This window comes from Podarcis tiliguerta, assembly GCF_965153285.1.
Source record: "Podarcis tiliguerta genome assembly, chromosome: 3".
Taxonomy (NCBI): domain Eukaryota; kingdom Metazoa; phylum Chordata; class Lepidosauria; order Squamata; family Lacertidae; genus Podarcis; species Podarcis tiliguerta.
The window spans coordinates 118,176,822-118,192,794 of NC_139536.1; the positions used below are offsets into that span (position 1 = coordinate 118,176,822).

The 15,973-nt window shown below is 43.3% G+C and overlaps 1 protein-coding gene across 8 annotated transcripts in view; it reads right to left on the bottom strand.

The window, feature by feature from the left end:
• ADGRF5 (adhesion G protein-coupled receptor F5) overlaps positions 1–15,973 on the bottom strand; it is a 51,210-nt gene that overhangs the window by 23,611 nt on the left and 11,626 nt on the right. For 2 of the 8 annotated variants that reach the window (XM_083435561.1, XM_083435558.1), the window contains exons 2-9: positions 14,116–14,165; positions 13,439–13,527; positions 10,214–10,333; positions 9,727–9,787; positions 7,969–8,139; positions 7,379–7,555; positions 5,461–5,579; positions 3,018–3,076 (exon numbers count right to left, since the gene is read on the bottom strand). In XM_083435561.1, the coding sequence (XP_083291687.1) occupies positions 3,018–3,076; positions 5,461–5,579; positions 7,379–7,555; positions 7,969–8,139; positions 9,727–9,787; positions 10,214–10,315 (689 nt within the window). In that variant the 5' untranslated portion in view covers positions 10,316–10,333; positions 13,439–13,527; positions 14,116–14,165. Of the gene's footprint in view, positions 1–3,017; positions 3,077–5,460; positions 5,580–7,378; positions 7,556–7,968; positions 8,140–9,726; positions 9,788–10,213; positions 10,334–13,438; positions 13,597–14,115; positions 14,166–15,973 lie in introns of all 8 variants that reach the window. The other 6 variants (XM_083435560.1, XM_083435557.1, XM_083435559.1 and 3 more) reach the window with 5 other exon arrangements.

The window sequence follows — 15,973 nt, forward strand, 5'->3', positions numbered from 1 at the left end:
GAGGGCCAATTTCAAAAAGCTTAAGCATCACTGTATGAGAGATCCCATGATACGCAGGCTGAGACCCTCCCTGCCCGTGGACTGTCTCGCCAGAGTGGTGCATGCTTTAGTTATCTCCCGCTTGGACTACTGCAATGCACTCTACGTGGGGCTACCTTTGAAGGTGACTCGGAAACTGCAATTAATCCAAAACGCAGCAGCTAGACTGGTGATTGGGAGTGGTCGCCGAGACCACATAACACCGGTCCTGTAAGAGCTACATTGGCTCCCAGTACATTTCTGGGCACAATTCAAAGTGTTGGTGCTGAGAAAATGTGATGAAAATGATGTATCGATGGTATGTAACACCGGTGAAATTAGCAAGGATGTATAAGATAAGTAACAAATGTTGGAAATGTAAAGAAAAGTAAGGTACATTCCATCATATGTGGTGGGAATGTAAGAAAGTTAAAAGCTTTTGGGAAATGATATATAATGAATTGAAGAAAATGTTGAAATATACATTTGTTAAAAAACCAGAAGCGTTTTTACTAGGCATTACAGCTAATGAGATAAATAAGAAAGAAAAGAAGTTATTTTCATATGCAGTGACAGCAGCTAGAATACTGATGGCCCAGAAATGGAAACAAGAGGAGCTACCTACGATAGAAGAATGGAGAATGAAAATGATGGACTATGCAGAACTTGATAGACTGACTGGAAGGATCCGAAATCGACGAGATCAGAGATTTACATAAGATTGGAAGAAATTTATAGAGTATTTGCAAAAATTAAGTGATAATCAGATAATGTTTGTAAGTTTTAATGAAGCTCTGTGAGGAAAATGTTAGAATACTACTAAAAATAGGGTTTAATATATAACAATAATATAAGCATAAGTTAGAAATGTGGAAGAAGTAAAATTATGAAGGCGTTTCAGACAAGTTGAGGGAAGTCAAAAAAGAGAAATGGGATGTAATTAAGATGTATGGATTATATAATTTTGTATTGGAAAATGAATAAAAAATATTATTAAAAAAAACAAAGTGTTGGTGTTGACCTTTAAAGCCCTAAACGGCCTCAATCCTGTATATCAGAAGGAGCATCTCCACCCCCATCGTTCAGCCCGGACACTGAGGTCCAGCGCCGAGGGCCTTCTGGTGGTTCCCTCATTGCAAGGTTACAGGGAACCAGGCAGAGGGCCTTCTCGGTAGTGGCGCCTGCCCTGTGGAACGCCCTCCCAGCAGAGGTCAAGGCAATAAGCAACTATTTTACTTTTAAAAGACAACTAAAGGCAGCCCTGTTTAGGGAAGTTTTTAATGTTTGATGCTGTATTGTTTTTAATATTTGGTTGGAAGCTGCCCAGAGTGGCTGGGGAAACCCAGCCAGATGGGCGGGGTATAAATAATAAATTATTATTATTATTATTATTATTATTATTATTATTATTATTATTATTTCAGAAATACTCAAAAAGAAGGGAGTCCAAGATCGATGGAAGTTTCTTAAAGGAGAAATATTGAAGGCCCAAATGCAGACAATACCAACAAGAAAGAAAAGTGGGAGGCATCTAAGGAGCTTACAGATGAGCTGAGGTGTAAGAAGGGCATGTATAAGAAATAGAAGAAAGGGGAAATCACAAAGGAGTAGCAAACAGTTGCAAGGAGCAGGTTAGCTGGGTCCAGCTAAGGATGAACTCAGGCTTGCAAGAGGGGTTAAAAACAATTTTAAAAAGGTTTCTTTGGCTATGCTTGAAGCAAGAGGAAGAACAAGCAAGTGGCAGGTCCTCTGCATGGAGAAGACAGAGAAATGCTATTGAGTGACAGAGAGAAGGCAGAACTGATGCAATGCAGGGGGTTGAACTAGGTGACCCTAGTGTATAATTCTATGATTCTATGTAATAATATAGTAATAAATAATGAAAAATTTCATGATGTTTTTAACATTTTAAAAAGATTTTTATAGATATTGGGAAGGAAAAGGAGAAACTAGTTTCAGCTACAGCTTCTTTGTCACCTTATCTACCTGGCCAATGGAGAGGAAAGCAAAATATTAAAAACATAAAAGGCTTTAAAACTGAAATAAAATTCTCCCTATCCTATTTTAAATGCTAGTGAATATTCAGATTTTTGTATTGATACTGATGATGGGCAAGTTGCAGCCCCTGCCAAAAGCTATTTTAATTAGGCTCTGGCATCCCAACCTCATGCTAAGCAGGATGTGGAATAAAATATGTAGGTGCTGAGGTTATTTTACACTCAAATAAATATTATGTTTTGCTTTGGCTTTGCACCTACATGCAAAGGTGTTCACACTGTGGCTAGAGACCAAGCAGGACTCCATTCGGTGTGAAACTGGTATGATGAGCAGCACATTCAAGAGCAGAATTCCATAACAAAGTGCAGGGTTCATTTGCATTTTGGATAACATTGTATTAACATGGATTTAAAAGTAAGCACTGGAAATGCAGTGAGCATAACAATAAACAGAAGTGTAAACCCCCCCTGAATGTCAACTGCTTGAGAGGAGTGGAGGCAAAACGAAGGTGCCTCCTTTCCAAAAGGGGAAGGGGGTCAAGAAACATGTGGTGGGAGCAGGCATGTGTTTGCGTGTGCTGCGCCTACCTTTTAAAATTAACAAGGTGTCCAGATGGAATCCTTTAAGAAAGCCCTGTGGTCACTTGCAGGGTGTCGGGCTCTTTGCAGATGGGCAGCACTTGGAATGGCCACACAGCCACAGAATCATAGAATTGTCAAGTTCAAAGGGACCTTGAGGACATCTAGTCTAAGTCCCCCCAACTGAGAAATCTCAGCTCAAGCTTCTGTGACAGATGGCCATCCAGCCTCTGCTTTGAAACCTCCAGTGAGTCCACCACCTTCTGAGGAAGCCCATGCCAAATTGCACTTCTTTCTCGGAAGTGCTTTTCTAAAATGTTTAAATTCAATAATGTGACTAATGTACAAAGATCAAAGCTTTTTTTAATTTTCTCCTGTAATCCAAGTGAGTGCAAAGGGAAAGAAGGTGAATGTTTTCGATACCTGAATCCTGCAACTTTTACACTTCTGAAGCCTGGCAATGATTTGTATCCCTTGGTAAACTGGAAAAAAACACCAACAATATAAATTATGACATCTTTATGAGACAATTAAAACCCCATAGGAAATTGGAGTGTTTTATTTCACCTAGTAGACTGTGAACATGCCTACTTCATGCGTGAAATGAAATGAATCTATTACATTACTTTATTACTCTGTTACTGATTTTATTAATCTGTTTATGGATGGCCCACCTGCACCCAATTTGGAAATGATCCATTAAAGATTAAAAATACTTCCACTGAGCTTCTGCAATTAGAATCTCTTTCTTAAGTAAATCATTTCTAAATCGGCAAGGCCACCAGGCCATATCAGGACCCCAATGTCACCATCAGGAGTATATTGGGGGCTCAATAGTTTTTGGACCCTTTCCGAACCATTTTGGAATGGATAACCTTCACCCACCTCAACTCACTAAATGTGCTCCGTTTAAGGAATCAGTGCAGTTGGCACAGTGCTGCTGTAAAATGATAATAGCGCCCAGTCAATAACATGGCAGCTGCATTTTGCACTAATCAGTTTTTGAGCAGTTTTCCAAAGCAGCCCATGTAAGGATCCCTTATGATATTTTTTGAAGATATTAAATCTATATTCTGCAGATGATAGCTGTCAGAGGCTTAATGCTGTCCAGTGGCATAGATAAGACTCTGGGCTCCCAGCCAGTTCCAAACTATTTGATTTATTTGACAAAGTTCAAACGTACATCTCCAGCGTTTCAATTAGCGTCCGTCCCGTTGTTGCGCAGTTGCCGCCTCTAATCTTTCTTCTTCCTTTTCCGTAACCAGCATGCAAGTCTGCGGAAACTCCTCCCCTGACTTCCTCTGTGTACAGAATGACTTGTTCCAGGCTCATCCTCCTCCCCCTCTACGTCAGACCCACTGTCAGACGACAGGCTGCTGATCATCTCTTTAGGCTCTCTATAACTGCTGGTTTCTGTCCTTTCATCTTTTCCTGTTTGCCTCTCCCTGACAATAGCTATTAGAATCATCTCAGCAGGTATGTTGCACTATAACATGTACCATGAAGTTTTGACCCATGAAAATCTCTGCCATACCTCAAGGATCACCTTGTGGGAGGTATTTTAATAGCTGGGAGAGGAGATATGAATTGCAATTTACCTCTCCAGGTCTCACATGCATGGGCTGAAGAGAGTTTTAGAAGTCCCATCCTCGGCAGCAATATGGAAGCCTGTCAGAATTGGCAGTAAGTGGTGCCTTCCTTTAATTAAGTCCAGCTACAAATCAAGCTGGCTTCCCCCTTTATTTAATTGGACAACTGGAAAGTAAGCTCAAAATGTGATTTTTTTACTCAATAGTCTTGCATTGGTTTTCAGCTACAGCATCAGTAAAAACTATGCAGGGGAAATACTTATATTTATAGTAAAATCAGTCTCAGGCTTGTGCCTGGAACTGGAGCAAGTGCAGGACACGTCTGTCCTCATGGCTGGCTGAGGAGAGAGGAGGGAGGGAGAGGGAAGAGGGGAAATGACATCACACAGAGCCCTCTCTGCCAACTACATTTTCCGTAGTATGAGTAGCTGCCTATCAGCAATATAGCTCTGTAGTATTAGCCCCTTCTTATGCTAACTATCAAGGGACTCGGGTGGCACTGTGGTCTAAATCACGGAGCCTCTTGGGCTTGCCGATCGGAAGGTTGGTGGTTCGAATCCTCGCAACGGGGTGAGCTCCCATTGCTCGGTCTCAGCTCCTGCCAACATAGCAGTTCAAAAGCACATCAAAGTGCAAGTAGATAAATAGGTACCTCTCCAGCAGGAAGGTAAACGGCGTTTCCGTGCGCTGCTCTGGTTCGCCAGAAGCAGTTTAGTCATGCTGGCCACATGACCCGGAAGCTGTCTGCGGACAAACGCCGGCTCCTTCAGTCAGTAAAGTGAGAAGAGTGCCACAACCCCAGAGTTGTTCGCGACTGAACTTAACTGTCAGGGGTCCTTTACCTTTACCATATGCTAACTAGCAAGAATATGTGTTTGTTAGGTTTGGCTGCTAATCTCGCACATGCATCTCCTCATATGAACCAACCCAGACCCTGCAGTCATTGGCTGTGGCTCCTCTGTGAGATGCCCAGAGGGTGGCAAGACAAGAACAGGCCTTTTCTGTGGTGGCTCCCCGCTTGTGGAATACTCTCCCCAGGGAGGCTCGCCAGGCACCATCATTACATATTTCTAGGCACCAGGCAAAAACATTCCTCCTCTCCCAGGCCTTTGACTAATTAAACAATCTATGGCCATTTTAATGGTGTGGGGGAGGGGCATCGTTTTGTTTGCAACAATGTATTTTTGGGTTTTTATATTGTAAACTGCCCTGTGATCTTGTAATAATAACAGAAATGCAATATATCTCTGCCACATGCAGAACCAGCTCAAACATACCGCTTTCTCCAAATCACTTTTGTATCGCTTAAACATGCTAGAGGACAGATTTCTCAGATCATCTTCAAAGTCTTTGTCAAGCCGGACAGACATTTTTATAATGTATATAAACGGAACACCTAGTGCAGAAAAGAACCGGAAAAGTAGTATTACTAGTAGTAGCAACTACTGCTGATTACTACACAGCAATAAATTTTGTTTTAAAAAAAATCACCGTAAAATTCTTTCAATCTGTCCTCAAATCTTAAATCTCTGTTCCTGTCTTGTTGTTTTGCACACAGCAAAGAAGAGAGACCTTAGACTAAACTGCAGCACTGGAAGCACATGGAATTGCATGTAGAGGAAGAGCAGCTTGGCTGCAGGAATAAGATTGTAAATAAAATCGGGGAGAAGACCTCAGAGAGTGTAGCAATAAGAATAAAGGAGGGCAGGCAAGTCCTGCGGAAGACCTCTCTCAGGAAGGAGTTCCCTCATCCATGGGGCAGGCAAGAGAGACCAGAGGCGTTGCTGGGCCGTCTTTAAGAAGCAAGCTCCACTGAATTCAGGGCTTGCTCCTGGTCAGCGAGTATAGGATTGCAGTCAGTCTTAGAGATAATTCACATGGTAAATGTGTGACAAGTGAGGGGCTCAAATGTTACAAAAAGCACTGGGAAGCAAAGTTCAAATTCTAAAGCTGAAATGAAATTTCATGAAATGGCCCTTCCCTGAATTCCTTGGGGAAAGGGATAAAAGTGTTTTCAATGAAATGTCAAAATCCAGCAAATTTCAAATTCTGCTGACGTCAAAATCAGATGTCATAATGTGAAATACTCCTTTTCCACCCTAGCTGCTACAGTATGGTCGCCCTCATTTACTGCCCATTACCCCCCCCTTAAAGAAATGGGAGTGCCTGATCACCTCATCTGTCTCCTGAGAAATCTCTATGTGGGACAAGAAGCTACAGTTAGAACTGGATATGGAACAACTGATTGGTTCAAAATTGGGAAAGGAGTACGACAAGGCTGTATTTTGTCTCCCTGCTTATTTAACTTATATGCAGAATTCATCATGCGAAAGGCTGGGCTGGATGAATCCCTAGCCGGAATTAAGATTGCTGGAAGAAATATCAACAACCTCAGATATGCAGATGACACAACCTTGATGGCAGAAAGTGAGGAGGAATTAAAAAACCTTTTATTGAGGGTGAAAGAGGAGAGCGCAAAATATGGTCTGAAGCTCAACATCAAAAAAACGAAGATCATGGCCACTGGTCCCATCACCTCCTGGCAAATAGAAGGGGAGGAAATGGAGGCAGTGAGAGATTTTACTTTCTTGGGCTCCATGATCACTGCAGATGGTGACAGCAGCCACGAAATTAAGAGACGCCTGCTTCTTGGGAGGAAAGCAATGGCAAACCTAGATAGCATTTTAAAAAGTAGAGACATCACCTTGCCAACAAAGGTCCGTATAGTAAAAGCTATGGTTTTCCCAGTAGTGATGTATGGAAGTGAGAGCTGGACCATAAAGAAGTCTGATCGCCGAAGAATTGACGCTTTTGAATTATGGTGCTGGAGGAGACTCTTGAGAGTCCCATGGACTGCAAGAAGATCAAACGCATCCATTCTTAAGGAAATCAGCCCTGAGTGCTCACTGGAAGGACAGATCGTGAAGCTGAGGCTCCAATACTTTGGCCACCTCATGAGAAGAGAAGACTCACTGGAAAAAACCCTGATGTTGGGAAAGATGGAGGGCACAAGGAGAAGAGGACGACAGAGGGCGAGATGGTTAGACAGTGTTCTCGAAGCTACAAACATGAATCTGACCAAACTGCGGGTGGCAGTGGAAGACAGAAGTGCCTGGCGTGCTCTGGTCCATGGGGTCACGAAGAGTCGGACACGACTGAACGACTAAACAACAACAACACCCCCCCCCCTCCTACCTGCAGATTGCGGTTGACAGTAGGTCCCCCGAGGAGGGCGCTGGGCAAGGCAGGTGCAGCTCTCTCCTGCCGGCGCAGCACTGGGACAGGCTGGAGTAGCTCTGCATGCGCTGGCCGGCCATTCATAGCCCGACTCACAAGAACAGTGGGTGCCCTGGGGGCCACCTGAGCTGCACACTAAGGTGAAAAAGCATGAAACAGGAAGGGTGCAGGTGAGACAGGGCATTTTGCTGAGCAACGTCTACTTCCTAATTATAATTCCCTCTGTGCATGACATTCACACTGCACAAATAGTTCTTTGAAAGTTGTCAGCATTATTTGACCAGACAGTTGGACAGTTTCTCTAATATTGGCTAAAACTGTAGTAGCAGAGCTCGCCATCTCTTTTTACAATGTAGAAAACCCTACAGTACAGCTGTAAATTACTCTGGAAATATCACAAAATGCCAGCTACATTTAGTCTAATTCAGATATTTTTTAAATCTAGCCTCTTCTCATTGGACTTTCCCCCCTTTTCTTAAAAACAAAACAAAAACCTAAAACCAGAGAAAGCCAATTAAAAAAGTGGAAACTAGTGACATATAACCCACCTGTGGTGACATCAATGCTTGAAATGTTCACAGCTGAATCAGAAGCATTTACTGAGACTGGGAAGCTAAGGCTGTTTAAATAACTTCTGAGGGCCTCCAGGAGGGAGGAATCTGGAAGACTTATCTCAACAGCAACCGTGTATTCTACAGGTGAGATGCCTAATGTCACATCTGGAAAACAATTTGATAAGTTAGACATGTTATAATTACCAATCAGAAACTCCCTGTTTCAGTCTCACAAATCGTTTATATCTCTCTATACGTAAGACAGCCTCAGGCTCAGGAACAAGGAGGCCTCGCCTGAGAATACATTTGTGGACCAGGGGGCTGCTGGCTTTCTCCTTGTCCCAACAAATTTCCAAGTTTTTGAGCCTGAATGTGTTCATTTCCATTCTCATTCTCCTCTCTCTCTCATGTGGGTGAGCCAAGATCCTTCAGCCCTTGGATGAAGATTTTTAAAATGATGATTCAAATGAGGGAGGCATAAAAATCCCATAAAAGCCCCATAAAAATAATGATTGCAGAGGCACAGGATAGCAATTTAGAGAGGCCAAAATACCTCTGGCCAAAACACAAGTGCCAAAGACACTGGATGCTAATGCTAGAAGACGCTGAGCCCAGATGGGTGAACTGGAGTGCTTGGTCTTAGAAGATGACATCGACATAGTGGACACAATGGAAAATGGAGACAACCAGTAGGACACCGTTATCTCTGGATGTAAGCGCTAGAGGAAGGACAGAGACGGACATATCTCTTTCTGTATGTCAAAGACAGGGAGTCCAGCAAACCAGGAATCCCCCAAAGGCAGACTCTGTCACAGAATCAGTTTGGGTGATAATAATTTAGTAACGAGGACATGCTATCATCCTCTTGATGAAAATGCTAAAGGAGATATTGAGATGATAAATGAAATCAAGGAAATGTCCAAAGGAGGAAATGTTGTGGCATTGGGTGGTGTTAACTGGTATCCTCACAGAGACTGGCTACAGAGGTGTTCCTGTTGGAGAATTTGTAAAGGCTTCACCCCCTCAGCTACTTGCTGGTTGAGGTGGTCTCACGTTGATTTGCAATGCCCATATAAATGTCCTTTTGACTGACAGTTGGAGTCTGGATCCTATTAGCTGTCCAGCCTGAACTACAGTACAGTGGTACCTCGGGTTAAGAACTTAATACGTTCTGGAGGTCTGTTCTTAACCTGAAACTGTTCTTAACCTGAAGCACCACTTTAGCTAATGGGGCCTCCCACTGCCGCCACGCGATTTCTGTTCTCATCCTGAAGCAAAGTTCTTAACCCAAGGTAATATTTCTGGGTTTGCAGAGTCTGTGACCTGAAGTGTATGTAACCCGAGGTACCACTGTTGTGGGTTGGGTATTAAACCCCACTTTCCCCCCAACAATCCAGTCATGACAAAGCGATGACAGTTCTAGATCTGGAAAGTGGCCAATGGAACACCTTCTTTTTTTTTTTTTTTAGGGGATCCAGAAGGGATCCTGGAAATTACAAGTCAGCTCAGTGTCTGTTTGGGGGAAACTGGTGGAAAGTATTGTTAAAGTTAAAATAACCACGCATAAACCTGTTCATCTTTGATGCTTCCATTCTTACGCTGAATTGTACTATGCTCTTAGCAAACAGTTCATCTGAATACTTTCATGATGAAAAGGATTTCTTGTGTTCAGGCCAGAGTACCCTGACTGCATATCTAAGAACAAAGATTCTGCCTTCAGGCAAAACACACTGTTGAGACGTATTAACGTACCCTGCCGTTTCTGCCTGTGCAACTCTCTCTGTTCCTCTCCTCCGTTACTTTTGCTGTAAATCTGAAAGAGATGCACCCACAACATCACAACATTAGGAAAATTGGTTAAGGGCAATACAATGGGGGGAAGGGGCTCCAAGAAGAGCTAAACCCACTCATCCCTAGTGAACCGATAGTCTTGAAAGTCAGAGTGCGCTCAGAAAGAAGCAAGATCTGAAGAAATGTGGGCCTCTGCCTTTTCAGAGCTCTCTGACGTAGGAGTCAGAAAGTCACAGGGGTGAATTGGGCTGGCCTCCTCAAGTCCTGATACGGTTTCTGCAGGGGCTCTTCTGCTCCTTCCCCCTGTGGTACGGCTGGCTTCAGCAGTGCAGCCACAGGAGGAAAGCTCTGGCCAACCCTGCCATGCTTTCCAGAGTGTCTCTGCATTGAAAGAACAGCCATGTGCTCATACATAACTGTGAAGCTACACACAGTAAACATTACTCACAGGTGAATGGATGAACGAGCCAAAATTAAAATTTTGGGAAGCTGTGCTGACAACTATGAGGGTACAGAACATTGTTATCTTCCAAGGCAGCATTTTTTCCATGTTTTGTTGCTGTAGAACCTACAAGGAAATCAAAATATGATATTCTATTATTATTTTTGAATAAAATTAACATAGTTTCCCTTCTAAAGAGTCAGTCCTATAAAGAATAGGCTGTAGAGAAAGTTAGCATGTTTGTTTTTTAAGAATCCTATATACACACACTGCTCCTTCATTATGCCGCTGCTGCTGTTCTGTGGCAAATTCCTTTTCTTATTTTACAGTCTCCCTGTTTGTAATCCTTCTTCCCTTTAAAGCCTTCCAACATGGGGGACAGGATCCCATAGCAGTAACTCAAGGCACCCCAGAGCCCCCTTCTGGATCCCATCAGCCCAGGGAAAAACAGCACCCCTGCAATTCACTGCCACCAGCCTCCGAGAGCCAGTCGGGCAGAAGACCATGGTCAATGGTATCGCAAGCCACCAAGAGGTCCAGAAGAACTCCCAGGGACACGGCCCCTTGTCTGGTGCAAGGCATCCATCGGAGCAACCGGTGCTATTTTGATGCCAAAACCAGGCCAGAAAACAGACTGAAGTGGCTCTAGAAAACTAGTGTGATGCAAGCGGGGGGGGGGGGGGGGGGAGAAAGCCAGTCAGGGGAGGAGAGCAGGAGTGCCCTGTGATGATGAGGGAGCCCCAGATCTCTCTCTGCAAAGCAGCCTGACAGTGGTGGACCTTGGGCTCTCACATTTTAGCAGCACCCTGGACAACACCAAAATGCAGCGCCCCCCCCACCTCCCATTCTACAACATAGTTTGGCACCCGTGAGGCTCTGCACCCCGTGAGACCAAACAGTTCACGCTCCTCTACATCCACCTCTGAGCCTGACTGACACGTCGCCTGGAGCTGCAGCACGTGCCTAACTGTAGTTGTTGCAATACGGAAACTAATTGGTGCTTGTGGGACACTTGTGGCTCCTCCCCGGGGCTCTTCCAAACGTCCTTTTGTGCCGTGTTTCTAGGCACAGGTCCACGCCTTAAAGCTCTGCATCTCTGCTTTCCCTGCGAAATACCACTTTTTACCACTGAAAACAATTCCACAGAAACCCTGAATTGCTGTTTGTCCCAATTCAGCATTAAAGAGTGGGTTTTCCTGGGGGAAACAGGGTGGGGCAGGAAGCAGGGGCAGACCTAGCTGCTCTGGCAACCGGTGGGGCGGGGACGGGGCAATCTGTGCGTGAGGGCAGCGCAGGGCCCCAAGCCACTGCGGCACTCCCTGGAGAGACGTGTGGCTCAGGAGCACTGCAGGCCAAGCCCCTCAGTAAGTGCCCCCCCCAGGATGACACCCGGGGCGGACCGCACCCCCCTTCCTACGCCCCTGGCAAGAAGCGCTCAGACACAGTCTGGGAAAGTGTGGAGCTGTGCCTAGGAAGCAGGGGGCAAAAGGTCGTTGGGGATAAGTAAGAGTCTGGGCTCAAGTGATGCTCAAAGCACAGGAGGCAGATCTGATTTTGGGGGTGAAGACTATGGCCGGAAACCCCTCTCCTCCACTAGTTTCATTTGCTGAATTAAGTTCAGCATCATCCTTACAAAGAAGTCCAGAAGCCCTTTAGCTCTCTCTTGCTGCACCTAAGCTCTCTGGAGGAATGGCAGAGCTTGCTGCTGCTGCTGCTGCTGCTGCTGCTACCTCCTGCCACAGTTTATATTATCACACTCCTTTTTTTTAATTCTTTTTATTAATTTTCACAAACAAAAGAGAATAAAGAAAAACATAAGATACAAATTATAAAAATAAAAAAACAAAAAGAGAGATAAAGCAATCTTTTAAAATCAATATTTTGTACCGTCTTCTTTACAAAGTGCCTACTCGCGCCTTGACTTCCTTCCTCCTCTGCAGCAGCTTTCTTAATACATATCTTCTCCTACAGATTCTTATTCTTATTCCCTTTTTGTGCACATCACATGATTTATGTCAGACCCGGTACAGTTTTTAAACTTCTGCAATTTATCTTTATATAAGCAACAAATTTTCCCCATTCTTCCTCAAACTTTGACCCTTTTTGATCTCGGATCTTATAGGTCATTTTGGCCAATTCTATATACTCAAAAAGTTTAACTTGCCAGTCCGATACTGTTGGAATTTCCTGTGATTTTCATTTTTGAGCAACAAGAATCCTGGCTTCTTGATTTCTGGCATGTGGTGAACACACCCGATAGAACATTTATGCTACTCAAGTTGCTCATTGTGTTTTTATGTTGGTCACAAGAAATGGTGCATGTAAAAAAGTTTCAGGTAACATCATATTTGCTTAAGGTTATGACTCTCAAATAAAAGTAAATCATGTAGATTTTTCTTTTCATTCGTTGGCAGAGGAGGTGCATGTTTTTGTGACCAATGTAACAGGCATGCCCAACATAAATTTTGTTATCTGAAGGTCTTCTTATTCTGCTCCTAGGATAAAATTTATTGTCAGTTCACCAAATGAGAAATATTATCAAAACGATAAAGTGTCATTAACCTATTATCTGTTTTCCTGGAGAGGTCTTTAACTGAACTTTAGAAAACAATTAGAGAAGTTCTGAGTTATCTTGTGTGTTATACTTCTGATTGTCTTACTCATGTGTAAATTGCCATTTTGAAAATCTGTTGCCATATATATATATTCTTTAAAATGATACACAACACTTTAACTATATATGAAAATGAAAAATGGGTCTGTAGATTGATGTTTTCATGGAATTACTGTTGGCCTTTCCTCTTTCCCCCCAAAACATACCATTCAAAGCAGCGTCTCTTCTCCAAAAAATCTACAAGCTGTGTCTTCAAAGTTGGCTTTGGATTCATTCACAGAGAAAAACAAGACTATTGCTCCTCCTTAATCCAGCTCCTCTTATAAAGCGAACAATCTCAGAGCAAGTCTAGGCTTGGCTGCCCAGACAAGTCCCAATAAGCTCAGTGAGACTTATTTCTAGGTAAGTTCGTTTGTCGTAGATTTCAGACTCCGTGACCTGGGGTTGACAAATGGTTCCCAATGAGCAAATACTCTATTCAGACACTACTCAGACTTTTCATCTTTCCTCCTGGAGAGAGCCTAGTAAAGTGATGCTACAGCTATCTCTTGGGTTCCCCTCAATCTGATGTCTTTCCTCCTTCTCAAGGCACATAAGATACATTCCTGCTTTTTTACCTGATCAGCTTTCTCTGGACTCAGCCCTCCTATGCAGATCTGGGATCTGTGGACCTCTCCTTCCCTGCGCAGTCCGGGGCTCTTGCTTACTGAGAGGAAGTCATGCCCAAGGCAGCAAGTTAAAGAAAGTGAGCTGCGCGTTGCTGCGCAGGCAGGATCTGGGCAAGGGAGGAAGTTGAATTTCACTGTCTGTTCAGTGGGATTGTCGAAGTTATTTCCTGATGCCATTCACCTGATCTAAGCTTTTCAGTTTATTTTATCTGAGCAAGCAGGCGAACATGTTCCACAGGCATTTTACTTCTGAGAGACGCATTTGTCATGCTTGTTTGTTTGGGGTTTTTGTTACCAATGAAATGGATGAGAAAACGCCAACAGAAAAGCTTCAGCCTTGCCTTGCGTCCAAGCATAGCTAAGGAGGACTTCTACTGCCAGATTTGCTTCTAAGCGTGATGCCAAATATTTAAATTAAGAACTAATATATTGTTGGCATAGTTTAATTCTCTCACAGCAACGGGGAAGGCACAATAACATATAGCAGCATTTCTTTTTTAAAGTTGCCATTAAAGCCCTGTCATTTAGTGCAAGCAGGAAGCAGGACTGAACCCAAGGGTCCCACTGGCACTTGCTGTATGAAAAGTCCCTTATCCAAACACAAGGAAGTAGCGCCCAAACCTCGCCTTGCACACCACAGATTCAGATATCCAGAAAGTCAGGTGTGTGGGTAGTACTGTAAAAAACCACACACACAAAAACAAAAAACAAGCAGCCTTAAACAAGCCTTACTCTTTATGTTTTACTCATCCGTGACAGCTGTTTTGCCAGAAACTGGGGGTGGGGGAAGAGATTAGACAAATATTTTTTTCCCTTCCTTGTTTGCCTTCTGCAGGGTTTCAGGGGGTTTTCCTGGAGTTTTCTGGGCAGGGTTTCTGTCCTTTGGCGTCAAAATTTGGGCTCAGGAATGCATTAGAAATTTCCCCATAGGAATGAATGGAAATCATTGACTTGTTATGTGAATGCTCGCCTAACAAACCATTTCCTGAGAACGCATTGTGCTCATCTAGCAGAACCTGTGTGTATTGTAACCCTTTCCAGAAAGCTGCCCCTAGAAGCCTTCCTTACCTGGGTCATTGGGCGGTCGCTGCAGCTTTCCCACCTCCAGACCCTTTCCCAAGGCCAAGAATTAAAATAATGGGGAACCCAACCCAGACAACCCCCTCCATGTACTTAGCAGTTGCTGCAGCTGTTTAGTCAGGGATAAAGTGTCAAGCCTCCTCTTCTCCCCGACACGCCAGTGTTCAGCGTCCAGGGCATTTTTTGTAGCCAGAAGCGTTTGATCCGGTGAGCCCTGCAAGACGGGGCACTGGTCTCCTGCCACTACCATTTCCTGCAAGCCAAGGAATCCTGTATCTCAGGTATCTCCCACCAAGTCTTCAAAGCCCCAAGGTGCCTTAGGATGCTTACCTGGGAAATATGACCTACCAGGCAATAAAAACAAAATAAAAATGACTGTGTCTTTCTTTGGTTAGAAAGAACCGGTGGCCACTCCCTCTGGGGCTGACTTCTGGTCATCCTGTGCCCCACTCTGTGAAGCTGACGGCCCTCACTGCCAACGCGTATGGAGATGGTTGTGTCATCAGTAAGTAGCAGAGATGGAATCATGGGGCTCCCTTTGCTTTCAGTATTCTCTCCGCCTTTCTTTCATTCTTAAAAAAAGTTTCACAACTGGACTAGTGGAAATTGTGTGATCATTGTTCTCTTTTTTATTAAAATGGTTCTTGGGGCAGATTTAAACAAAATTAAAACATGAGAACAAAAAAAACCCCAGACATATTTTGTTGTCAATGATACATACTTTGTTTCCCCAACAGGAATGCATATGGAAACTAGATTCAATGGAATTACATATTCTTGGGAATTTTACAGGAAAGATCTGATTAGATCTGGGATACATTTGTTGGTTCCAGTTCAGATTTCCCTGCAAACATTTTTTCCATATTCATTCCTTTGTGAGTAAATGCTATGCTGAAACTGAGATAAAAGGATGATAAATATTATTGATTGTATTGTATGTCAGGATTGTATTTCCTATGAACAAACTATGAGGCTGCAATCCTGCACACACTTAGCTGGGGAAAGTTTCACTGAAATCGTTTGAGGTTACTTCTGCTTACGCAGGCCTAGGGTTGCTCTGTCAATGGCACTATTAATTGGTTGAGTAATAATAGCCCATAGTTTCACTCCAGTATCAAAATATCAACAGATTAGTTTCCTATGATTAAAATAATTCCCATGTACTATTAAAGCACAATATATTTCTCACAAAAGTAAGGCATTTTAATTGAGCAATAAGGACAATCACAGATACATAAAAATGGTTCAAATTAATTCTAGTTCAGAATAAGGATGGAGCAATATTTAAAAATTATACAACAACCAGAGGAAGAAATGAAAACAAATCCAAATATGATGCCCAAAATTTCAGTTATTTTTTAAAAAATCATTATTTTAGGTGTTACCAGAGGTCAGGAACCTCCA